The sequence below is a fragment of the Myotis daubentonii genome, chromosome X, assembly GCF_963259705.1.
Source record: "Myotis daubentonii chromosome X, mMyoDau2.1, whole genome shotgun sequence".
Classification (NCBI taxonomy): domain Eukaryota; kingdom Metazoa; phylum Chordata; class Mammalia; order Chiroptera; family Vespertilionidae; genus Myotis; species Myotis daubentonii.
Window position 1 is genome coordinate 570404 of NC_081861.1, and position 25589 is coordinate 595992.

The 25589-nt window shown below is 46.1% G+C and overlaps 2 protein-coding genes and 2 long non-coding RNA genes across 6 annotated transcripts in view; 2 read left to right on the forward strand and 2 right to left on the reverse strand.

The window, feature by feature from the left end:
- The first annotated feature begins 2081 nt into the window (after window positions 1-2081).
- On the forward strand, window positions 2082-3036 carry LOC132224313 (uncharacterized). The gene is made up of 2 exons (XR_009450647.1): window positions 2082-2515; window positions 2547-3036. It is a non-coding gene; the product is annotated as an uncharacterized LOC132224313 (long non-coding RNA).
- Window positions 3037-3205: 169 nt separating this feature from the next.
- On the forward strand, window positions 3206-3562 carry LOC132224315 (uncharacterized). The gene is made up of 2 exons (XR_009450648.1): window positions 3206-3400; window positions 3468-3562. It is a non-coding gene; the product is annotated as an uncharacterized LOC132224315 (long non-coding RNA).
- A 439-nt stretch (window positions 3563-4001) lies between these two features.
- Window positions 4002-15142, reverse strand: CXHXorf38 (chromosome X CXorf38 homolog). Its single transcript, XM_059679434.1, has 7 exons — window positions 14869-15142; window positions 14573-14707; window positions 11116-11235; window positions 9376-9525; window positions 8465-8644; window positions 4720-4882; window positions 4002-4304 (listed from the first exon to the last, which is right to left on the reverse strand). The coding sequence occupies exons 1-6, from the start codon at window positions 15082-15084 to the stop codon at window positions 4721-4723; spliced, it is 963 nt and encodes a 320-aa protein (XP_059535417.1). The 5' UTR covers window positions 15085-15142; the 3' UTR covers window positions 4002-4304; window position 4720.
- A 2192-nt stretch (window positions 15143-17334) lies between these two features.
- MED14 (mediator complex subunit 14) overlaps window positions 17335-25589 on the reverse strand; it is a 63266-nt gene continuing 55011 nt past the window's right edge. For all 3 annotated transcript variants that reach the window (XM_059679432.1, XM_059679431.1, XM_059679433.1), the window contains 5 exons: window positions 24823-25002; window positions 24624-24731; window positions 22871-22996; window positions 22097-22289; window positions 17335-19515 (listed from right to left, as the gene is read on the reverse strand). In XM_059679432.1, coding sequence (XP_059535415.1) covers window positions 19442-19515; window positions 22097-22289; window positions 22871-22996; window positions 24624-24731; window positions 24823-25002 — 681 coding nt within the window. In that variant the 3' untranslated portion in view covers window positions 17335-19441. The remainder of the gene's footprint in view (window positions 19516-22096; window positions 22290-22870; window positions 22997-24623; window positions 24732-24822; window positions 25003-25589) is intronic.

The window sequence follows — 25589 nt, forward strand, 5'->3', positions numbered from 1 at the left end:
TGTCCCCTTTGCTATGATATGAGTAGAGATTAATATTTTTAGATCTGTCTTACAGAATGTATTTTGTAAGTTGAGCACTAGATTTCAATAAAAGGCCACTGTCTATTGAATACATTCCAGAGCAGGCAGGTTTCTAATTAACCTGGTAAAAGAAAAGGGGGGTACTGCCTGCTGAGAATTTCCTATCACTCTACATTTATAATCTAGAGGGCAAATTTATTAGGGAAAACACCCAAAAGATGACACCTCCACTCTATTGCAGTTTCTACCCACAGGATCCAATTCATACTATGCCCACCCAACTAAGAGATCTAACCCTTTGTCACCTGGGATATTCATGCTGAAAGCCATACACATGACTAATCCTATATAATAAAGAGTAATATGCAAATGGACCATCACTCCCAACACACAAGATGGCTACCACAAGATGGCCTGCAGGGGAGGGCAGTTGGGGGTGACCGGGCTGGCAGAGGAGGGCAGTTGGGGGCAATCAGGTCAGCAGGGGAGGACAGTTAGGGGTGACCAAGCCAGCAGGGGAGGGCAGTTAGGGGTGACCAGGCCTGAAAGGGAGGGCTGTTGGAGACGACTAGGCCTGTGTAGGGGGGGGGCAGTTAGGGGCGACCATGCCTGCAGGGGAGGGCAGTTAGGGGCAACCAGGCCTACAGGGGAGGGTATATGGGGGAACCAGGCCTGCAGGGGAGGGCAGTTGGGGGTGACCAGGCCAGCAGGGGAGGGCAGTTAGGGGTGACCGGGCCAGCAGGGGAGGGCAGTTGGGGGCAACCAGGCCTGGAGGGGAAGACAGTTAGGGGTGACCAAGCCAGCAGGGGACGGCAGTTAGGGGTGACCAGGCCAGCAGGGGAGGGCAGTTAGGGGCAATCGGGCTGGCAGGGGAGCAGTTAGGCATCCATCAGGCTGGCAGGGGAGTGATTAGGGGGTGATCAGGCTGGCAGACAGAGTGGTTAGGGGCAATCAGGCAGGCAGGCAGGCAAGCGGTTGGGAGCCAGCAGTCCCAGTGGGATTGGGCCTAAACGGGCAGTCAGACATCCCTCAAGGGGTCCCAGATTGGAGAGGGTACAGGCTGGGCTGAGGGACAACCCCCCCCGCGCCCCCCCCTCGTCTGTGCATGAATTTTGCGCACTGGGCCTCTAGTACTTTAATAAAAACAAACCTTTCAAATCATTGGGGTATAATAATTTCATAATGTCCCCAAACTCTCAAACATATCCTTTCTGGCCTTTGCAATTTAACTGAAACTGTCTACAGATCCCTACAATGACTTTATGAGGCCAATAACATTTTCCGAATTGGCAGTTATTTTTCCTGAAGTTTCTGTTACTGACACATGCTTGTTATTTCCAAGATTTTGTGTTTTACACTGAGTTTAAGAAGTCTCGAGTCCTTCCTGAAGTCCTCTGTGCTTCCTGGCAAAGTGCAGGCTAAAATCCAAAGAATTGCCATATCTCTGCAACTATGATGCTAAAACCATTTTCCTCCTCTAATTATTTTTTTAAATATATTTTTATTGATTTCAGAGGGAGAGAGAAAGAGAAACATTCATGATGAGAGAGAATCATGGATCGGCTGCCTCCTGCACGCCCCCACACTGGGGATGAGCCCACAACCCCGCCTGTGCCCTGACTGGGCATTGAACCCTGACCTCTTGGTTCATAGGTTGAGGCTCAACCCTGAGCCCCGCTGGCCAGGCTCCTCTAATTCTTTCAAAACCACGAACCACCTCATTGTGTCCTAGGGAGAGACTGAGTGCATGGCATTGTTGGATGAAAACAAGGCACTGCGAGATCAAACAAAGCGTGGGGGAGCGGGCGGGGGAGGGGGGAGGGCAGGCAGGGAGTGGGGGGTGGGGAGCAGCCACTTCCGGGGCTGCTTCTGACCTTGACAGCTCAGGAACACCCCAAGGCGGAGCTGACCCCCACAAAAATGGAGGCTATGACAGATTATAGGAAATGTGACACATGACTCACAGTTTGAATTCATATCGTTCATGTCTCTTTATTCTGAAATATAAAATTTTAAACAAAAAAAAATTATAAAAGACACGAGTGTATGTTGTAAAAATTTCACATGGGAGCATACAAAGTAGAAAAGCCCAATTTCTTCGAACCACCCCTCTCAACCCCAATTCCTTTCGCAGAGGTAATAGCCAAAAAGCTTGAGAAAAACACACAGCTTTCCAGAGCTGTTATTTTAAAATACAAATAGTTTTATAGCATTGCTAACATCTGCTTTTCTACTTAATATGTCTCAGAGTATTCCATAGCACGTCCTCATTCTCTCCTTTTTACCGATTGCATAATACTCTGCAGCATGGCCGTGCTGTGACTTTTACTTAACCAGCTAATTCTGTGACTACCCCTCGGTGCATACTGTTCCCACCGCACAGGTCTGTAGGAGGCCCACAGGGGATGTCCCTGTATACGTCACATTTGCTTTAAGCCTTCTCAGGGAATGTCTTCCTTCATTTCAATTTCAATGTAATCAAATGCTGCCAGTAGTTTTCAGAACAGTATCTTAATTTACCAGAGCGGACATTAAATCCAGGAAGATGAAAGCTCATAGACATAGGCCATCGTCTGTACCTTTAAAATCCTCACGTCTGCATTTATTCAATGCCTGGCACGTGGTTGACATTGATAATTGTTTGTTGAATAGATAAGGAAAAGCTAACTAGATGTGTGAGGTTTGAAAATAAAGTGTAATAACCCCAAAGTCCCTAAAGTTGGAAGTGAGGTCTAAAATTGGTTAGTGAATCAAGATTTAATTTGATGCCAAATTTTGTATCTTTTATCTAGAAGCTAGAAAACACTGCAAGGTTTCTTAGTTTGGGGGGAGTTGTAAGATGAATGAAAATTCTTGTTTCTTTACTACTGAAGTCATCTCAAGGAATTCCATAAAATGAAGGGAGAGAGGAAATGTAAGATTAAAGACCAAAGAGCATGGTTCGTTCCCAGGTTTTGGCACCAAAAAAACAAAACAAAACAACCCCCCCCCCCCCAAAAAAAGAGTAACAAGAAAGATTCAAACAGGAAGTTACAGGCACATCTGCATATATCTAGGTTTTATAAAAGTACATTAAGTGCCTTTTAATGTAAAACTATTTACATTGAACACCCGCCCCCATCTCTACAGATCACATCCATTTTTAAATTTTTGTATTGATTTTTTTTTTTAGGGAGAGTGGAAAAGAAAGGGAGAGACAGAGAGCAACATCGACGTGAGAGAAACACATCGATTGGTTGCCTCCTGCTGGCGCCCTGACCAGGGCCCAGGCCAGGGAGGAGCCTGCAATCAAGGCACGTGCCCTTGACTAGAGTTGAATCCGGACCCATTGGTCTGCAGGCCGATGCTCTATCCATTGAGCAACACCAGCCAGGGCCAGGTCACATCCTGGCGGCTGGGACCTGGGCAGCGGGGACTGTGGCAATTCTGTCCCTGAAGGTTCAGAGGCACCATGGCTAGCACCACAGCAGAACAAAGTCTGAAAGGGGAAGACATTTGGGGTAAGAGGAACAGAGGATGAATGAACTCGTGAATCTGTTGACCCTTCAGCTAAAGAACATTCACTGAGCGCAGGAGGGCCAGGCCGGTGCTCAGCACTTAGGGTCTCAGTGAGCCAAGGCAGGTCACTCCTCCTAAGTGCCAGCAACTGGGGGCCTTTTCCCAACATTCGTTTGTGATGCTGACCTGGGACCTCCCCACCGCCCACCCCCCCATCCCCCACCCCCCGGCTTTGGTCAGTCAAGTCACTGTTCTCTAGCCCCGCCCTAACCGGCATGGACCTACCTTCTTGTCCTACTGCCTCAGGCTACCAGTTCTGTAACTAATTGGAAATGGCTAGAAAATGGCCTTCTGGGACATTTTTTTTCTTGCCTTCTTCCAGAAAGGAAGGATTTATATCTCAACTCTGACACACAGCTCGCGCCTTGGGCCTCCTCATGAATGAGACTTTCAGGAAGGAGGGGGTGGGGGCAGGACGGGACTGCGCTTAGCAGCCAGAGTTTAGGACCAGAAAAGAACATCACCTTTTAAATAGTAACAAAACAAAACAAAAGCAAAAACACTGAAGACCCCTGGGTAACAGTTTTGACATAAGAGTATCTAACAACACCACGCTTAGGAGTATAAAGCGACACCCCCACAGGAGAAAGGGAAGTTCAGGGACACAGCATCCCTCTGGGCGGGCAGAGTGCTCTGGGAGTCTCCCCTTTTGCACAGAAAAGGGCGGCTGAGGGCGAAGTTGTGCTGACTTTCAAAGAACAGGTCTGGTTTGGCCCAAGGGCAACCTGAAATAAAAGAAGAGATTGAATTTTATTTGAGGGGAAGGAACTAAAATACTGAACAGTGCGGTTTTCTTATGGAAATGAACAAGTCGCTATGAATGCCACAGCTGAGAGCTGGCACCGTGGGCATCACTCAGGGCTGCCATGCTTTCTGATGAAGTGATAAGGTTGATTCACTTAGGATGAGCCCAGCGACCTCAGGCACATTCAGCTACACAAGGCTGGCAGGCAGTGTATGCTGATTTCCCTCACACGTGAGAACCCTCAACTGGAAAGAGCGCCAAGCCCAGGGTCCCTGCTCTCCAGTGAGGACAGGGAACCTCAGAGACTGTGTGTGTCCGCTGTGACCCGACTTAGAGAACCGACATCAAGAGGCGAGGTTGTTCTGTGCTTATTTAACATCCGATCCTAAGCTCACCTCAGACCTCCCCTGTGGCGGCCTGTACCCCAGGCTCCTTTGAATCCAGTGTTTGATGCTGTGGACACAGGCTGGCCAGCTTCTGCAGATCCTCTGAAAGACTGCTCCTAAGATCCTCATTGCTTCTTAGAAATTCTCTTACCGCTTCCAGGCGATTTAAGATCTGCAGAAAGAAACCACACAATGGACAGTCAGAGAATCTGATGGGCTCGGGATTCAAGTGAAAAGTCCCAGCTCCAAGTTGGGCTCCTGCTCACGTGTTCACCGAGAGACAGAAGCCTTGGCTACAGCCACCTGCCCACGGACAAACCAAACCAAGCCAAACCCTTCAAAACAAAGCATCCTGTACTCAAACGAAATAAAACTCAGGCTAGCTGGCCACTGTGCTTGTGAGCAAGGTGAGAGGGACTTGTACTTTGGGGTATGAGGAAGTTCTGTTGTTGTTAATCCCCATTGGAGGATATTCTTCCATTGATTTTTAGTGAGAGTGGAAGAGAGAGGGAAAGAGAGAGAAACATTGATGTGAGAGAGACACACCGATTGGTTGCCTCCTGCACGAGCCCTGACCAGGGCGCAGGCCAGGGAGAAGCCTGCAACCAAAGTATGTGCTCTTGATCGGAATCGAACCCGGGACCCTTCAGTCCGCAGGCTGACGATCTATCTACTGAGCCAAACCAGCCAGGGCTGATGAAGTTTTTTGTTTTTTTAAAATATTTTTTAATTGAATTTTTACAGAGAGGAATAGAGAGTTAGAAACATCAATGAGAGAGAAAAATCGACCAGCTGCCTCCTGCACACCCCCTACTGGGGATGTGCCCGCAACCAAGGTACATGCCTTGACCGGAATCGAACCTGGGACCCTTCAGTCCGCAGGCTGACGCTCTATCCACTGAGCCAAACCGGTCAGGGCTGATGAAGTTTTTTAAATGGGGAACTCCAAGCCCAAGCTAAGTCAGGGAGATCTAACTCTAATGAAGGAATGTGGTGGAGTGCCCTACCCCTAGCAGGAAGGTGGTCCTTAAAGCTTAGGGTGCACATGATTGATTCCCATGCAGGTCTGGGGGGTTGGGGGGGACGACTCAGCAAGCACCCAGGTGACTGTGATGCCAGCGAATAAAACAGCCAGAGACATGGATGATGTCCCGGGACGGAAGGGAGGGGAAGACGGGCTGTGGCTTGTCGCCCAGATGCACAGTGGGCAGGGAGGGCCGGGGAGGTTAGGAAGCACGTGGAACTGTTTATGACCCGGCTGGAAACAAGCCCGCAGCTCCTGAAGGACACCTGGGCTTTAAAGAATCAATCTGGAAACCATAAACACGGAAAATGAAGATCACACCAGTTCCCCTTCCCCATCGCTTCTTGGCCTTTTGGCTAAGATCAAGTGCAGTTCCCCTTCCCCAGCACACACAGCACGCCGCAGGCCCCCGCCCCCTTCCCGCAGAGCCGGGCACACGCTGGCCGGGCTGTGCGCCACACACGCTCCACGGAGCGGGGCCCTCGCCGGGGTTGTTGAGATCAGTGATGAATTTCGAGAACATGCAAGTCCTGCCTCTGTTTTCTTAGCCACTTACTGCGCTCAGTGTTCTTCAGCTGCATTTTAAACTCCCGGGTCTGAACAGAGCAGGGGGGGCCAGCGGGGCCAGGCGAGGGGCGCTGGGGTGGCAGCCGGCCCTTGGTGGCCACACGCCACACATGTCCCCAGGGAGCTGGCCGGCTGCTGCTCCCCGCGGCTCTGACGCAGAGCGCAACTGACAAGCACGGTCACGCACACACAGCGTATTCCGGGGCCCTTGATAACGTTATGTATCATTTCGGCGCGTCGATCGAACAGGAAAGAGCGGACATGACGAGGCCTCTGCCATGAGCTCCATGAGGCATTCGGGGAACCGTCACCCTAAATGACCACCATGAGCCATGCTCCCTCAGCTTGGCTTTCCACCGACTCCCACCCTCTTACCGAATCCCAGAAACAGGTCTTGTTAAATACTGACAGGAAAAGTCCTGTGCTCATAATATAATCACCGCATTCCTTCATTCCTGGATGCATGTGTTGCTGCTTTTTCATATTTTAACATCTCAAATGAGAATGCATCTTACCACTGAGTGTCTTACAATAAATTGGCAGCATTTTTTTTTCTGTCTTAGAAGTAACGGAATCCATGTTGTGACTTACAACGGATGGCATCTCAGAGCCACCGAAATGCGGGCTATCGCATCATCTGCCTTTGGAGGCTGACCCTGGAGAACACGGATAACCATATCTGGGACTGAACTGCCAAACAAGGTCAAGTTCCACACATCGTGGAAAGCCAACCTTCAACTTCTTAGAGATAACATGCCAATCAATCTGAATTTACATTTTGATCAATGGAAACAGCAAGAGAAATGCCATGGTCTACTGAACAAAAGCATGCGAAATGAGAACTTATCAACCCTATCTAGAGACTTGGGACCCAGAGAACAAGCCAATTAACCCCAATTTGCTCCTGGAAAACAGAGATAATGAGGGTTCAAAATGTCCAGTCGCCAGCTCTGCGGTGATACAAGACGCAGTGAGGCATGAGGCACAGGCCCAGAGCGAGGGCACCCACGCCAGCCCGCAGGCCCCGCCGGCAGCCTTCCGTCCACCCGGCCTGCTCCTTGGGCTGCTGCCTCGCGTGCTAAAGTGATGGCAGGTTCCCTTCCAGCGCGCAGCTCACACGGTGTGTTTTGCTCTCTGTTACACAAACGGGAAAGAACTGCCGCTCCCTCAGAGGGAAGAGGGGACTCGGGACAACTCCGGGGCCATGATCCCGAGCCCCCGGTGGCCTTCTGGAAGCAGCAGCAGGAAGGGAAGTGGGGCTGGCTCTATGCATTTTAAAATAAAGCAAGATGAAGCCCATCACTGAGAACACAGAAGACTTAACAGTCGTATCCATCACTTTACATACCTATGGTGTGCCAGGGAGGGCACCGCGCTCTCTCCCTACAATCAACAAACAGATCCTCAGGCGAGGATTTAAAACAAACAAACAAACACCTGTCGGCTCCAACCCCTGGGTGAAGCACAGAAAATCTTTCAAAATATGCCTCCTCCTTGTCACTGTCCAGGCCCAAGCTATTCTTTCTTTTTAAAAAATAGTGATTTCAGAGAGAGGAAGGGAGAGGAAGAGAAACATCCATGATGAGAGAGAATGATGGATCGGCTGCCACCTGTATGCCCCCTACTGGGGATCAAGCCCCCAACGTGGGCACATGTCCTGACTGGCAATTGAACTGTGACCTCCTGGTCCATAGGTCGACACTCAGCAACTGAGCCATGCCGGCCAGGCCCAAGCTGCTTTCATGCCTTGACAGGTGCTGTTCCTTCTGCCGAGAACGCCCTTCTCCTCTTGCCCATTTGTCAAACTCCAAGCTGATTCTGTTAGTCCCAGCTCAACAGCACCTTCTCAGCAAAGCCCTTTTTCCACAACCCCACCCCCACTTATAGACTCTCTAGAGCCGCGGTTCAGAGTTCTGTGGCAGCCTTACCATGTGGTTCCACTCTATGGCACATATCAGGCACTGACATGTGTGCTGACGAAGCGAAAAGAACTGTTTCAAGGTAATATTCATCTATGCCAAAAGGAGATTCATTTCTGGAAATTACTTGTCTTATAAATCAGAAACACGGCTGGGAATACCTTACGAGGAGCTACTCTTCCTCCCTGGTGTCTCTGTTTTGTTCACTCACACAGAGGATATAGTAATTTTTATTTTTGTTTACCTCTTCTGGCAGCACCTCTTGCTCTTTTGCTTGAAGATAAATCTCTTGAAGTTTTTCCTTTAGAAATTCCGTTTCGATTTCATGGACTTGGCTCTCACTCAGGTAAATGCCTGTTTCATATTCACACCCATCTCGATGATCTTCCTCGGGGATGAGGACAGCCCAGTCAGATGTCAACAGCTGTTGGAATACCGAACAAACACATGAACTGATTGCATGAAAAAGAAGTTCCACTGGATGACTTGAAGCATTTATAATGAATTATCACTGACTGGACCCATTTTAATAACATCCTGTGACCACAGAAAAGCTTCCTAGCCCAGTACAATTCTAGATTTCATATCAACATGTTTTGCCCTGTTGACACGCTAAAATTTCACTTAAACCTAATAAACTTCAAATTCTAAATGAGTGACTGTCGCTACTTTTCCCCCTTAGTTCTTTAAAAAAAATTTTTTTTTATTGATTTCAGAGAGGAAGGGAGAGGGAGAAATGTAAACATTGATCGGCTGCCTCCTGAACACCCCCTACTGGGGATCAAGCTCACAACCCGGGCATGTGCCCTTGACTGGAATCGAACCCGGGACCCTTCAGTCCACAGGCCGACGCCTTATCCACTGGGCCAAACCAGCTAGGGCTCCCCTTAGTTCTTTTTTTTTAAAAAAAATATATTTATTGATTTTTTACAGAGAGGGAGAGGGATAGTTAGAAACACTGATGAGAGAGAAGCATTGATCAGCTGCCTCCTGCACGCCCCTTACTGGGAATGAGCCTGCAACCAAGGTACATGCCCTTGACTGGAATCGAACCTGGGACCCTTCAGTCCCCAGGCCGACGCTCTATATAGTGAGCCAAACCAGCTAGGGCTCCCCTTAGTTCTTTATGCCAAAAGTGTTCAACCTAATCTTTACCTCTTCTATTCTGGAGTATGCCTCCACAATCTCTGGGACATTATGGAATTCATTCAGAAAATTTTGGATCTTCATCTGGAAATCTCGAAGCCACATAGAAGATACCTTCATCTCTGAAGAGTGCATGATATCATTACGACACTTAATCACCTACAGAAAGACAGAAAAAGGTAAAAGGCTTCAAAGTCAAACAGTGGGGTAAACTGACATTTCTGTAGTTTCAAAGAAAGTTGCAGCCCGGCCAGAGTGGCTCAGTGGTTGAGCGTCCACCTATGAACCAGGAGGTCACAGTTCCATTCCCAGTCAGGGCACATGCCTGGGTTGTGGGTTCGATCCCCAGTGTGTGGCATGCAGGAGGCAGCTGATCCATGGTTCTCTCTCTCCCTTTCCCTCCCTCTCTCTGAAATCAATAAAAAGAACAAAACATATTAAAAAATAAAAAAGTTGCAGAAAGGCTTTTTGTTATGTTCAACCCCCTGCCACTTGAGTAATAAATTCATCAGGGAAAGAAATACAAACAAGCTTACAACTACCCTTAGTCCTTGAAATCTTGTGACTGGCTGGGCTGTCTCTTACCATCCCCCACGTCCCTTAGCTGAAAACCACCCGCCAAAGAGCAAGAGTATTGGCTAGCGGCTTTGCGCACACCCCAGGCTAAAGCAGAAAATGCAAAAAGCCTTTAACTATCGCTGGAACCCCAGGAAGCTGGGCCAAGGGAGCTTTTTGTTGCAGAAACCATGATGAAAGACCACCTTTAGCTTGTGTTTTAAGACAGATGGTGCTGTGTAATCATATGTTCATTAATGCACGGCAAGTCTTCCACATCTTTGTTAAGAGAGAGCACAGGGGTCAACTTCGCACTGCGATCGTTTTTGTCTCTACTGATGTCATAGAGGCTTCTCAGTTCTTTTAGCCGCTGGCAACCTAGCAGAATATACATGCATTTTCTCTACATGTTATAAATACTCCATTCAAATGTACTCTCTTCAATGTCCCTCAGAGCGATAACTGTGTAGAGCTGTTCTCTGGCGAAAGAGAGAATTCTGGACTTTATTCAGTAGTGTTCCTATTTTCTCCAGTTCTATGGAACTTGGTCTTGTCAATTACATTTTAAAAAGTTTTTAAAAAATACTTTTACTGATTTCAGAGAGGAAGGAAGAGGGAGAGAGAGACAGAAATATCCATAATGAGAGAGAATCATGGATCAACTGCGTCCTGCATGCCCCACACTGGGGATGGAGCCCGCAACCGGGGCATGTGCCCTGACCGGGAATCGAACTGTGACCTCCTGGTTCAAAGGTCAACACTCAACCACTGTGCCACACTGGCCGGGCTTGCCAATGAAATTTAGAAGGGCAGGACTCAAATGCTGTCACACCATGAACAGATGATGCATTGCTCTGCACACACAGTTTTTAACACTAAAGATAGCTTTGCTTCTGTTGGTGGTAGAACACAGAAGAGAAATGCGAGGCTCACCTAGCTTGGTGGCGAAAGGTACAACAGCGAGTTGCCCGGAAGCGTTCATTAGGAAGAACAGGAGGCCAGTCTCCTGACTGCATTTGCACAGGAGATCCTGGACATCACAGAAGGTGACGCATGTGAGCCCCACGAGCCTGCTGAGCAGTGCCAGCTCTGACGCTAAGTCTAGGTTTCTGTGCACTGGGTGTTTCTCAGCGGGCTCCACACGACCTACATGACTGACTCCCACTGTAGGGACTGCAGTCGGACAGCTCTTACCTCTGTGACTTTCTTTCGATCCACCATGAAGTGATCGCAGGAGTTGATGAGGTTTAAAAGAGCCACGGCATCACATTCCTCGGGTCCTGCTTTGTCTGCCAGTCCGCGGGGCATGAAGGCCTGTGGGAGGGAGGGGCGAGGGGCGCCTGAGTTTCCTCCAAGCCCGTGAGCTACTGGGGCCAATGTCACGTGTCTGTTTCCCGAGTTGACTGCGATTCTCTCATGTACCTCGAAGTGCGTTGCAAGAATTAAACGAGTTAATGCGAGTAAAGCACTTGCTTGGCGCCTGGCACGTGCCAATGAACAGGCCTTAAACGCAGGCGATTACCCTGCTGACGGTGCGGGCGAGTCGGGCCTGCAGAGTTCCAGATGGGGCTCCGGGGCTGCAGGCACTAGATGACAGCAGAAGGGCCTGTTCTAGCAGGATCTTGCCTTTTACAGCATTTTCTGGCACAACCCCCCCCCCCCCCCCAATGGTGCTATAGCAAGGCTGGGGCACATTTCTGGCCTGAAATCTTGCCAAATTTCCATCTGAAGGCAACAACTTTACCAAGCTCAGCAGCTCAGGAGTACATGCTGCCAAGGGACTGGAAAAGATGACACATGAGAAACTGCGTGCGATGAGAACTCTAAATAAAGAGTTCCCTGGAAAACAAACACATTTCAGTAGGCAAGCGACAGCACTGCCTCCTACAGGGCTGCCGGGGGGGGGGGGGGGTCAGGGCCGTGTTCCTGATGGCGGGGATGCTACACCTGAGCCTCATGTCATTAAGAAAAAAAGCCAGTACCATCCCCGTCTTTCTGTATCTGCACAGCCACCGACACGCCAGCCTCTGAAAGAAGCCTGTTCCGGATGCTACACAGGCTAACAGAGAAATCAGCTAGAGCAGCACAAGCAAATCCCAAGAAAAGGAAGGAGAAACTCTCCTTGTCACTCCAGCTACTGCTGAGGAAAAGAGCAAGTTAGAGGAGCCTTAGCTGCAAGACCAGGTATGGCTTTCTTTCCCACGACAAGGCATGTTCTGGCTGGCATTTTCTCGCCCGTGTGAACCCGTCTCTTGCACAATGGCATTTTATTCTAGTGATTATTCCTTTTCTCTAGATACAGAAGCCAACAGGGGGTTCTACTGCCTCTGAAAGCCGTTTCTTAAAACTATGTCGCATGCCATGTGCCCCATGTGTCAGACGCAGCTCTGTGAAGCACGCCTATTGCCTCTCATTGCCGCCTGCTGTGTCTGCACTGAGGAGGGGGGGGGGGAGGTGAGGGTGGAGAAATGAACAAGGGCCAGACCACGCTGGGCCTTCTTGGCTCTGGAAAGAAGTCTGACATGCATTCCAAGGGCATCAGAAAGCCACCCACGGGCTTTAGGCAAGGGAATAAAAAGGGAGGGCGAGAGTGTGACGCAGAGATGGAGAGAAGGAGGATTTCATAACGACTGTGCAGGTACAAAGAGGGTAATGAGAGTTCGGGAAGAGAGGAAGCAAGAATGATTGGAGCCCTGGCCAGGGTGGCTCAGTTGGCTGGAGCATCTTCCCATATAATGAAGGGTTGCAGGTTCAACCTGTGGTCAGGGCATGTACAGAAGGCAAACAATCGATGTTCTCTGTGACACTGATGTTTCTCTCTCTCTCTCTCTCTCTCTCTCTCCCCTCCGCCCCCCTCTAAAACTGGTGACCTCTTGTCTCATGTGTTGATGTTCAACCACTCAGCCACCCGGTCCACCAAGATTTCCTTTTTCTAACTGTCAAATAAGATTCCATTGTACACATACATACATACCATCTTCTTTATTCATTCATCTATTGATAAGACACCTCAGCTGCTTCTCTCTCTCTTTTTAAAATATATTTTATTGATTTTTTTACAGAGAGGAAGGAGAAGGATACTTAGAAACATCAATGAGAGAGAAACGTCCATTGATCAGCTGCCTCCTGCACACCCCCTACTGGGGATGTGCCTGCAACCAAGGTACATGCCCTTGACCGGAATCGAACCTGGGACCCTTCAGTCTGCAGGCGGACGCTTTATCCACTGAGCCAAACCGGTTAGGGCTCAGCTGCTTCTCTATCTTGGCTGTTACTAGTAATGCTGGAATGAACCTAGGAGTGTATATATCTTTTTGAATTAGTGCTTCTGTTTTCTTCTTGCCATTTGTGACAACATGGACGGACCTAGAGGGTATTATGCTAAGTGAAATAAATTAGAGAAAGACAAATACCATATGATCTCACTTACATGTTGCATCTAGAAAAACAAATAAATAAACAAAACAAAATAGAAAGACTCATATAAAGAACAAGCTGATGGTTGCCAAAAGGGGTGGGGGGTGGGGAGTGGGGGAAAACAAATAAAGCAATAAACAGTGCTCATTAAAAAAAAAGAAAAGAAAAACGGAAAGTGAAACCAGTCAGCTCCCTGGGAGATTGTTCCTCTCAGCAGAAGCAGACGATGGTGCCATCAGGGCTAGAGCTGGGCCAGGCCAGTTCAGAGAAGGAGAAAAAAGGAAGAGGGGGTTAGAAAGAGTATGAACTAGAAGGTCTGTAGGTGACAGCAACGCCAAGTGGCATAAACAGGTGGCCTGTGCTTCCAGAGAATTCCGAGAGTATAAAAGCAGCAGCAGAGAACAAATGGGTGAGGGACCGTCACAGTAAAAGATAGAGTTTTAAGGTGTTTTCTTGTCTAGGTAAACGGAGAAGTTCGCTTAGAAAAAAATGGGGCAGAGAGTGCAGGTTTGGGGGTTTACTGGACCATGACAGCTAACAGGCTGGGGTGCTGATACAGTTCAAGTTCATTTTTGGGGTTAGGGAACAGAGGCTGGCCCCGCGGCACTTCACCGCAGCTTGAGCGGGGACTGATTTCTGCGTCCCAGGCACCGAGCCTGTGCCCGCTGCTCGCTGGCAAGGAGGCTGCCTGCGCCTCCCACCCCCTCCACGGCTTCTGGCAAACATCAAAAAGGCAACAACAACAAAAATTCCCCACTTGGCCCAATTAGTACGTCAAACTGCCAAAACCTAAAAACAAGTCTCATGGAATCCTTCCATCTGGCTGCCTCCCCCAGCTCCGAAGTTTCATTCCCTAGACGGGCACTGAAAGTCCTTCATGGGGTGGCCTTCTCTTGCCTTCGCTCACTTGGCCGTCCTCATGGTACCTGAGAACCAAGATGGGTATCTGAGCCGCTTCCCTCAAAACCGCATGTCATGTTGCCCCCTCGGCGCCTGTGCCCGTGACCCTCTCTCTGCACCCTGTCCCAGCATCTCCCGTGCGGATCCTTCCTCCAGCTTCGCCAGCAGGAGTAGCGAACTCACGCCTCCAGGAAGCAGACGGGTAGCAGGAAGCCTCTGCTTCCCTAAGGGGGGTTGGGTCCGACAGCACAGCCCGGGGCCGCCCAGACACCAGCCCTGAGGTTACCCGCGGTGTCACCCCTCCCACCCGATCCGATCGCCCACAGGTGCTTACCTTGGCCACCTCCCAGGCGTCCGCGGGCCAGCGGCCCGGCCGGCAGTTGCCCCAGTGGACGTCCCCGTTTCGGTTGGTGTGATGCTTCAGAATCTCCCGTTTCCACTCGGCGCACACCCGACACTGAGGCTGAAACTACAGGGGGCGGCGGGGAGGGAGAGGCATTTGGGCATCTGAGCCCCGCACCAGGGAGGGCACGCGACACTGAGCTCGAAACGGGGGGGGGGGGGGCGCGGGGCGGGCAAGGGGATGGGGTGGGGGAGCGCAGCGGTCAAGGCCCCGGGCCGGATGCTCACCTGGCGGGCGCGCGGGCTGCACCTGGAGCCGCCGCGGCAGGTGGCGCCCGGGCCCAGGCCGGGGGCGCAGGCGAGCAGGCCGCGGTGGAAGGCCAGCATCTCCCGGCCCACGAAGCCCTGCAGGCAGCGGCGCAGCAGCAGCAGGCAGTGGCCCGCCTTCACCCAGTTCTTGTACTCGGCGCAGTTGAGGCGGACGGCCAACTCAGACAGCACCATCGCCCGCTCCTGCCCCGGAGGCCACGGGGCGGGGCGGGCGGCAGTGCGCAGGCGCGGAATCCTAGACAGCCGGAAGCGGCGCGGCGGGGTGGGCGTGGCCCCGCCCCTAGCCGCCCCCACGTGCAGGGCGCGTCAGCATGACGCGCGGCGCCACGCCCCCGGGGCGGGGCGTCCCGGCTCCCAGGACAAGTCGGCCGCACCCTCTTAAAGAACCCCACACTGTCTCTACCTGGAACTCTGTTCCCCCAAACTGAGACACGCCAGCCCGAATTCTCCCTCCTCTCCGATGTCCGTGCTCCTTCCTGTTTCCTGGTAGGGATGGGATGCAGAAGGCGCTAAAGGCACACTTCTTGACTTAAATGTTCCTGGCATTACACAACTCTACCAAGCTTACTTACCTGGTTCCTAAGCCCACAGACTGGATGTAGCAAATCGGGGAATTAGTAAAATGTGACTGCAGGAGCCTGCACCACGCACCTATTTATTACCTGTTTGCGGTGTGCCAAGGTGACACCTTTGGGCCATCAAGGAGAGGCAAAGTGGACACATCACCTGGATTTTGGAGGGTGGATTCTGGCAGGCTGCACCCTCTAAGCCAGATCTTTGGCGCTTAGAGGATTATTTTGTACTCTTGATTATGTGCTAATTAGTGCTCCTCCCATAAGGGAGTCTGAGTTAAGTTCCAAATTAGGGTGCCACGAGGGTCAGAAGGCAACGAATTGTCAGCTCTGAATGACAAGAGGTGATCTCAGTTGTAGTTAGGTTTCGTGAGCTTCTTGAGTGTGAAAAGCATGTTAAAATTGTGTGCAGTCAAAAGGCTCTGAGGGGCGAGTCTAAACCTTGAAGCCTGCCCCTGACTTCCTATTTCACAGAAATAGATCTGGACTCAAGTTGTCTCTACTTAGCTGCTTGAGCTTAAGCAGTTGTAAATTTGATCTCAGCAAGTTACATTTCTCTAGGCTTCAGTTTACTCATCTGTCAAAGGAAGATATTAATACCTACCCCATTTGGGTTGTTGTGAGGATTAAATACACACTGACATACTTAGAATGGTGTCTGGCAATAGTAAGCTCTCAGTAAATATTAGCTATTATATTAACCCAAATGTGCCCTTTCCTCAATCAGTCATATTCCTGAGCAAGGTATTTTAACAAATCACAGCTTTGGAAGTGGCCGCCATTTACAGAAAATTGTGAGATCGTGGCCTCCCGGAGTTGTGTAGCACAATGCTGGCTGGCCTCTGCTCATTTTTTCTTAACCTCAAAGCTATCCTAAATAAATTTCAAATCATTCCCCTAAGACACACTGTCCATTCCCATCAAACCAAATGAAAAAGAAAACTTCCCAAGAAACAATGAAATACACATTATTTTCTCTTTTTGTCCCTATAAGTTTTCTTAAGATTTTCAGTACATTAATTTCCTGTCAAGAACACTTGGGTAGCCCAGCTGGCGCGGCTCAGTGGCTGAGCGTGGTCCCATGCACCAAGAAATTACCGGTTCCATTCCTGGATAGGACACACGCCCAGGTTGGGGGCTTGATCTCCAAATCTGGGCAAGCAGGAGGTAGCCAATTGATGTTTCCCTCTCATCAATTTCTATCTCTTTCTCCTTTTCCCTTTCTCTCTCTTAAAACAAAACTAACAAAACAAAACAAGACAAAACACTTGGGTAATAAATATTAAACAAAAGGTATTCCTTTGGGGGAAAATCATGAAACAACTTTTTACTATGAAATTGGATCTGAATTTAGAGTAGTAAAATTATGCTTCTTGTAGTTAAAAAATTAATCCCAGTCCAAAGAACGACTAACAAACTATTAGTATCCTGTGGACAGGTTACTGTGTAAACTGCAACAAAGTAAAGTTATTAGTGGTATTCAAACTCACAATACATTTTAGTTTACACCTATACTTAACTCACTCAGAGTTCATTTCAAATATAAGGTTCATCCCATTAATAACTTGATACGTTCTGTTGAAGTTTTCACTTTTTTCCTAATTCTGAAAGTACTTCTATACATTCTGAAATGGCATTTCAGTAGATACACGAAAGGTGGCAAATCAGAACCAATTTCTTCTTTCAAGGTTAAACTAATACTAAAACATGCTACTATCCAAACATCTTCATGAAAATTAACTATTGAGAGTTGGTAGTTCTCTGAAACGTGTGTAAATTTTATTTATTACTAAAACTGAAAACATCTTAAAGTTAAGACCCAAACCCTCTAGAAAAAATCTCTAAGGGCATCCAATCCCTTTGGTTGAAACTAGGTAACAAAAGAGGCAAAAGACATGGTTTGTGATGAATCCTAAAATTCAAATACTAGTGTTTTCAAGCTTTAATAAAGTATATTCCAATTCCAAGTACCAAGTATGATATCAAAATTCAAATTCACCGATGTATTCTTAAATAAGCATCAAAATACAAGCTTTGTTCACTGAGTCCTATTTTCCTTTTGATTTGCACAATGCATTCAGAGATGAGTTATAATTAGGAAAAAAGTGTCTACTGAATGCATCATGTTTCAAATGCAATTAACAGTTCAAAACCAATCATACTTAAAAGGGCAAACACCTAAAAAGTTAACTTGAGTCATAAAATTATTTGAGGCAGTATTATCCTGTAGATAAAAATACATTTGTTGTATATACATGTAGGTTTCTACATGAAAGAAAGGATTCCGCTCCAAACAGAAAAGGACTGGCCCTTGATAAAGACATGTTAGACTGACAAACAGATGTGATGACCACCGCAAGGAGAACTGGAAATGGAAGGCTAAAAGGTAAGTTAAAGGAAGGGTAAAAGTTTAGTCACCTGCTCCTGAATAGTGGCAGAGTTGGGCAAGAAGCAGGAGATGAAGGCAGAGTAAGACATAGGAGAAAGGCAAAGAAGGCCTCAGCGCTGACCAGAAAGGAATACAGACAGAATCAAGCCAAGTTGAGGACAGATATGCTATAGCTGCAGTGAGATGCTTGAAATTAGAATTTGGTAGTTGACAGTTACAGAAGCGCAATTGAGTCATCTAAAATGGAATTAGACAAAGCATCTGCAATTTCGTGGAGAACCAACATTACAGTGACAAGATAACTCAGCATGATGTCATTCATAAAACTTCCCCAAACAGCATCAAGTCACCAGAAGACCTTTGCTTCCGACGACATTCCTTCAAGCTTATCAAAGTCCCTGACTGACTGGGAGAGACAACGCAGTGCCCCCAAGGAAACTGCTGAGATGTGATCTTAGGTTCTTCAAAGTGAGGAGACTGGACCAGGTTTCTTCCAAGCAAAACATTTTATCGTTTTGTAGACAATGAATCAAACAGGATTGTTTAGAATAACCCCAACTTTGGTGGGGAAATTAAGCAAGATAAGGAACCCCCGCAGAAATTTTATGCAAAGGCAGAGCATTCAAATTCTGTCTCCTAATTAATGCTGTGTGCAGAAGTCTCCTGTAAAAGAAAGTTGCCTAACAGAAAAGTTACCACATCCTCAACAGACCAGAATATTGCCGTATGTGAGAGCCTTGATTAATATGGAGTACTCACTGTCTCTTCTCAAAGACTGGGTTCTTGCTTTTACCAAAATCCTAAACTGAAAGACAGTCAAGGGGCTAAGTGTTCACCACCAGTCAATGTAGGAATGCTTGAAGAAAATAAACTTGAAACAAAGAAGTAGATGTTTTTGGTCACATTTTAGACATGTATTATTTGAAATTTGTTACTGGCCCCACCAGGTTAAAGATGAAGGGAGGCCCTGGGAAGTCTATAGAGCTGATATATACACACAAGTGAGTGTCACTGTTTTTGTTTTTTTAAACCTCTAGTTTTATTAAATATTGCTTCTTTGGGATGTTTTTTTTTTTTTTATAACAACTCCCAGAACATATTCATGTAAGGATTCAAGTGGTCATATTAAAATACAGCTTCATATAAAGTTTATCACAGTTTTACAGTATTCAAAACAACAGACCTGCCTTATAAAAACAAAACAAAAACCAAAAAAAGGACTATTACACCCAAAACATAGAAAAACAATTAAATAAACAAGTTTGGCATTTCCGTAATTTTATAGTATAAAACAGAATATTAAATCTAAGATTGGCAAGCGAGACACTGATGTATTTACCTACTTTGAAACGTGTCCCATTTAGACACACTTTACAAGTTCACTATACAAAAGATTGATGGTTTGATGAATGAAGTGCACCCTGAAAATTTTTGCGAATATTTAGCTCAAAGTTAAAAAAAAAAAAAAAAAAAGAGGTCCTTTTCCTTTTTAAAACTGAAGGCTGAATTCAGACTTTTTTTTGTTGTTTTGTCTCATTTGTCAGCCTTCCTGGTTTAAAAACAATAGTGTCTATGGACGCCCACCAGGGGGCAGTGTAAGATTAGCCATTAAATCACGAACAGCTGCAAATATTGTGCATTCACCTGCAACAGAGAAAAATGGTCATTAGCTATTCGCAATACAGGAAAGACGATGTCAACACACCGGTGGGGTAGGGGCAGTTAAATCTAAAATTAGCAAGAACTTTAAGGATCCAAATAAAAGAGTAAATTTTAACTGCACAGGTTACAGGGGATTAAGCTTTGGTGTTGAGTATCAGATAATGATTTCGTTTGGGTTTTGTTTTTTCTTATGAGGAAATGTTGGGCAAGCCCTATCTAGGTTTGAATTTAAGAAAATGCCTAGAGTTTATAGAAACACTGGATACAGAGCACTGGGTAAACCTTTGAAGTTGGGCTTCAAGGCTACTGACAACTGGCTTATCTTATGTATTTTGAATGTAATGAAAAGATCTACAGGCCGGCCTGCATGGCTCAGTGGTTGAGCGTTGACCTATGAACCAGGAGGTCAGGGTTCAATTCACGGTCAGGGCACATGCCCCGGTTGTGGGCTTGGTCCCCATGTGGGGTGTGCAGGAGGCAGCGGATCAATGACTCTCTCTCATCACTGATGTTTCTAGCTCTCTCTTCTTCTCCCTTCCTCTCTGAAATCAATAAAAATATCTATTCTTTAAAAAGGTCAGGTAAAATATCTATGAAAGCACTGTCCATTAGAACTTTCTGTGAAGATGAAAATATTCTATATGCGCACTGTGGCTACCAAGCACTTGTAATGTAGTTAGGGTGACTGAGGAACAGAATTTTCAATTAAATTAAAATTACATTAAAATTAAAAAGCCACATGCAGTCAGTGACAGTTATATTGGACAGTACAGTTCTATGACATCTATTGGAGTTTTCTCCCAAATTTGAAGGAAATGACCAACTTCTTGAGTTCAGCATTAAAATCAATTAATACAAAAATAAAGTGGTTTTTCTTAAAAGCACTTCCACCTCCAAGGGGAGGAAGTGATGGGTTTGGCAGGCGGGGAGGGAGGCTAACGATTCATCCTTTCAGTGTCCCCTTTGCTTGAAGAAACCAAACACCCTGCCTCTTCCTTCCTGTAAATATTACAAATATTTCAATATAATAAACCAAGACCAGCTGTTAATATTATAAACCAGCACAGCCTAACACTACAGTGGCTGAAATGAGAACTGAAGACAATTGAGTAATGGCCTTCCAGCAGAGGGCAGAGTGCAGCGACCCTGTGCAAGTCATTGCACCCTTCTCATCTACCACTGGAAAATGAAGGTACAGAAAGAAAATGAAATGCAAAGGTATAACCTGTCTAAGGTAGACATAAAAGAAAAACAATTTCAAAATATCCCAGCCATTTATTAATTCAAAGAAGTGACATCTTTTTCTAAAAACACATTTTCATTATTGACAGGTAGAAACACTTGCTTGATCGCAATAGGATCAAAACATTCTTTCCTTTCAATTTTAAATTCCACAAGACATACTGATAGTTAACTGCTTATGAGAGAATGGTGTTTATTATCAGAGTTCTACTGGATTACTACTTTGAAAATTCTGTTAGCTTTAAACTCTGATTCTTAAGGACCTATTCTTTAGCTGAAAGAGGAAAGAAGTCAAAGGATGAAAGCAGAAAATTATAAGAAGTGGAAGAAGTATTACAACAAAAGAAGCATACCCTTCTCTACTGCCCAGTGCATTTTTTATAAACTATACTTGAGTGAGAACTTGCCCTTGTATACAATATGGGGAAACAAACAGCTAAAAATAAATAATTTCTCCCATGACTCCTATTACTAGTAAAATTTTCACACTGCGGTACATAAAAATGTTTCAGAGAACGACTTTCCCTCATTTAAAAACATAATTCTGTTATCATACTATTCTCAACAGAAAGATGGCAGACTTCCTTAATATTGGAAATAAGCAAAACGGAAGAAAGTTCTCTTTGCTGAGCTTTGTTTTGCAACCCAGGATTTGGCACTGCCAGGAGTGGTGTGTTAAGCGTAGGCTACAACAGTATTGACCGGACCTTGTTTCTCTTGTCAGAACATTCTGGTTTCCTTGACGGTGCTCACCGTGAGAGCTTCATTGTGCACTTGGTGAAAAGGTTCACTTGCACCCGCCTGAACTTATATAAGGAGCCCAAAAAGCAGTGATGCCATTTGTATCAGCTTTTATTCTTCACAGAGCATTGAGAAGATACAGAACTTTGAATATTATTCTCTTCATGACTGAACCATGAAATATGAGAAACCGACATGCAGTTCAACTTGGTGATGTACAGAGTGGCGGGTATCGATGGGAGGGCAGGAATTCACATTCACGGAAAATTCTATCATCCTAACCTAGGGCATTGTGGCAATGTGTGCCATAAATACAAGCTTCTGGCATTAGCAACTGGGTCAGTCCCAATAGTAGATCACTAACGAAAATGAAGTCCAGGCAGCAGAGACATGGACAAAAACAAAGAACCAGTGAGAACAGAAGAAAGCGACAGGCAGACATTGAGAGGCCACAGCGACCGGAGCTCTAGTACTAGGACTGGGCTGAGGCGGGAAAGGAGGAAGCAGCGGGGAGAAGGGGAAATCTCTCAAAAGAACTTACAACACATACGCAATAAAAGATCATCTACTGGTCATGTACCTTGTCGCGGTGGGTTCATCTCTGCAAACCTCTTCAGAATGTTGCTGACCATCATGGGAGCAGCAACAGAAGAGTTCTGCTGCCTGGGAATGTCTGCCTGCTGGGTTGTACCTGAAGCCATGTCATAAATGATGGGAACTATTATACTAACAGGTTCTTGGGGAGGGACTGATGTCTTCTGAGTTAGTTGAAGCTGTAGACACAAAACACATACAAAGAGAATGAAAACACAGTAAGAAACGAAAACATTTGACGAAAATTTATCAAAGGTACTATCATTTACTGTCAGATTCAGATACGTGAAGCAAAGAAAATGAAATGATTAACATGCAACTGTCCCACAATGATCTAGTTCAATAACTTTCTGTTATTACTCAAGGAACCAGGGTCACATGAAGTCTAAGCTGACGAGGAATCTGGACCTATATTTGGGAGCAACAGATCATTTCTGCACTTATCCACAAGCTGCTGCACTATCCTCACGTGACTCTTTCTTCCGAACAGTGGTTCTCAACCTTCCTAATGCCGCGACCCTTTAATACAGTTCCTCATGCTGTGGTGACCCCCAACCATAAAATTATTTTCGTTGCTACTTCATAACTGTAATGTTGCTACTGTTACGAATCGTCACGTGGATATCTGATATGCAGGATGTATTTAGGCGACCCCTGTGAAAGGGTCATTCGACCACCAAAGGGGTCACGACCCACAGGTTGAGAACCGCTGCTTCCGAAACTGGAAGCTGCGTGCACACATATGCCGGGTGGTACTTACAAAAAAGAGCATTTTGGATTTCAGCACCACAGCAGGAGTCCCAGGAGGTGCAATCGGCGGGGCGCTGGGAGGGATCGTCAGGCAAAACTGAACGTTCCACTTTAGCTGTGTTGCCTGGTCAGGAAACTGTTTTGAAAAAAAAAATCAAACATCAAGATAAAGTCCTACGAACATTAGGAGTCTGAAAAGTTGAGGCAGAATTTTATTTTATACTCATCAACAAAACAAAGTTGATAACCTGCATGTTTTCAAAAAATAGATCTACATAAAGGTCCTAATTGAAAAGGCCACTATGGATTTATGTGATATGTTCCTCTCCTCCCCACTCACTTCACCAATTCCTGAGGATTCTGCTTCCTCAGGGCCTCTGACCCCTGTTCCCTTCTCTCTATCCTCACTGATGCCAGCCCAGGGCTTTGTTACTCCTCCCGTGGTCCCCTAATGGTTCCTTCCAGGGGCCGCTTCTCCCGTCCATCTTGATAGCACTGCCAAGTGTTCAGGAAGGTGGTTCTATTCTAGCTCACAAATGTTCAGTGACAGGCAGCGACACATGTTGTCCCCCACCCCCTCCAAGAATCAACAGCTGGCATTCAAGGCCCTTAACTAGTGTCAACCTAGACTTCCCAGTCTCAGTTCCAATTCCTTCCCTAAAACAAACTAGTCAAACTGTGTTAATAACTTTCAATTATATCCACGGATGCTTTTGTAACCACAGAAATATTTACTCCTTTAAAAACTCAGATGGCTATCTTGTTGGCATAAATAATGTCTCCTACAGCCTATCAGAGCAGAAGCCATGCTGTCCCAATATTAAAATATCAACTGAAAAAAGAAGCGAGGTATTTGGAATTTCCCAAAGCAATACTAGAAACATTAAAATGAAAGGACTATGGTAAGGTTGGAAAAATATAATCAGCTGCCACCTGGATATAATTGTATTAATTGTATATACATTGATATAATTGTATAGTTTCATAGAAAGGAAGAGGAATTTAAAATCTCCCAGAGGACCCTAACCGGTGTGGCTCAGTGGATAGAGCGTCGGCCTGCGGACTGAAGGGTCCCAGGTTCGATTGCAGTCAAGGGCATGTACCTTGGTTGCGGGCACATCCCCAGTAGGGGGTGTGCAGGAGGCAGCTGATCGATGTTTCTCTCTCATCGATGTTTCTCACTCTCTATTCCTCTCCCTTCCTCTCTGTAAAAAGTCAATAAAATATATTTAAAAAAATAATAATAATCTTAAAAAAAAAAATCTCCCAGGAGACAGTTTTGATAAATGGTATTAAGGCAATTAGGGGCATCTGAAAAAGTTGGATCCATACCTCACACATGACACAAAGATATATTTAAAATGGATCCAAAATTTTTAAATAAGTAATTTAAAAAATGAGTCCATACAGTATTAGAAGAAACCATGGGAGGGTTATTTCATTATCCAGGAGTAGGAACAGAGTATTAAATATATTTGCTTTTATAAGAGATAAGCCACTGGTAACTCGGGTTGCCTGTGGGAAGGAGGTGTAGATGGCTGGATGAAAAATTTCCCACTGAATCACCTTGTTCTAAATTCTGAAGATGCAAGAGGACTGTGTTGCCTATTCAAAACACATAAAATTTAAGTGAGAAATTAAGAAGAATATAAGAGAAAATTAGAAGTGCCTAAATGGGTAAAAACCAATAAACGCTGATCCCACCAAATGCAACCTCCTCAAACAGAGCTGGCTATAAAAGTTGGTGTTTCTCTGTAACTTACCAGCTCCAGTTTCATAATATGCACACAGTCCCTGAGGATGTGTGTAGGAGCTCCTAATAGCTTGGTGAAGGCTATTAATGTATTGGCTTTAAATGGCGGTCCGGCAACCTGTAGGGATAAATAAAGCAGGTTACTCTTCATTTGGCCTTGACTCTTGTTTCATTGACTACACTAAAATGATGTATCAATAAACACATACTCTTGTTTCAAAGAATTTCTCTAAAACTTGAAGTTCGTCAGGCTTCCACTGCCCTGCGTTCTCAGGTGTCACTTTCAGCTGAAGTGTTTGGTTGGTTTTGGGACTAAGGGCTACTCTGCATTTCAGCGCATCCGTCTTAAACATGATCACCCCAGGTTCATTGGAATTTATCAGCTGAAGCTGCAAAACAAGGATGCATCAAATTAGCATGCAAGACAGTATGTGTAAAAAAAAAAAAAAGACAGTATGTAAGACAAAGAAAAAATGAAATGTTGCCCAGGGAACTGTTTCAAAAGGAAGACAACTCAGTTGATACCTATTCCAAAACAGAGGTATCTAGGCACTGAGCACCGAAACTGCGGCCACCATTCCAGAGAGGCAATCAGACATTACACATCTCGATGGAAGAGCATTAACACCACCTATGAAATATTCTTGCAAAACAAGAACCAACTTGAGGCTGAATTCAGCAGTTAGATCCACAGGATTGATCCATATTATAGATCTATAGGGGTCAAAAGAACATTATTCTTAAATGATGCAATCAGCAAAATTCAGACAGAAACTCTACAGGACAATGATATGGTTTCTTCAACAAATAAAGTATGTAAGAAGAAATGGAAGGGGAACCTATAGTTTGAAAGGGACTTAAAAAAGTAGTTTGGGGCCCAGCCAGTGTGACTCAGTTGGTTGAGCATTATCCCACGCACCAAGAAGTTGACGGTTTGATTCCTAGTCAGGGCACATGCCCATGTTGTGGGCTCAAC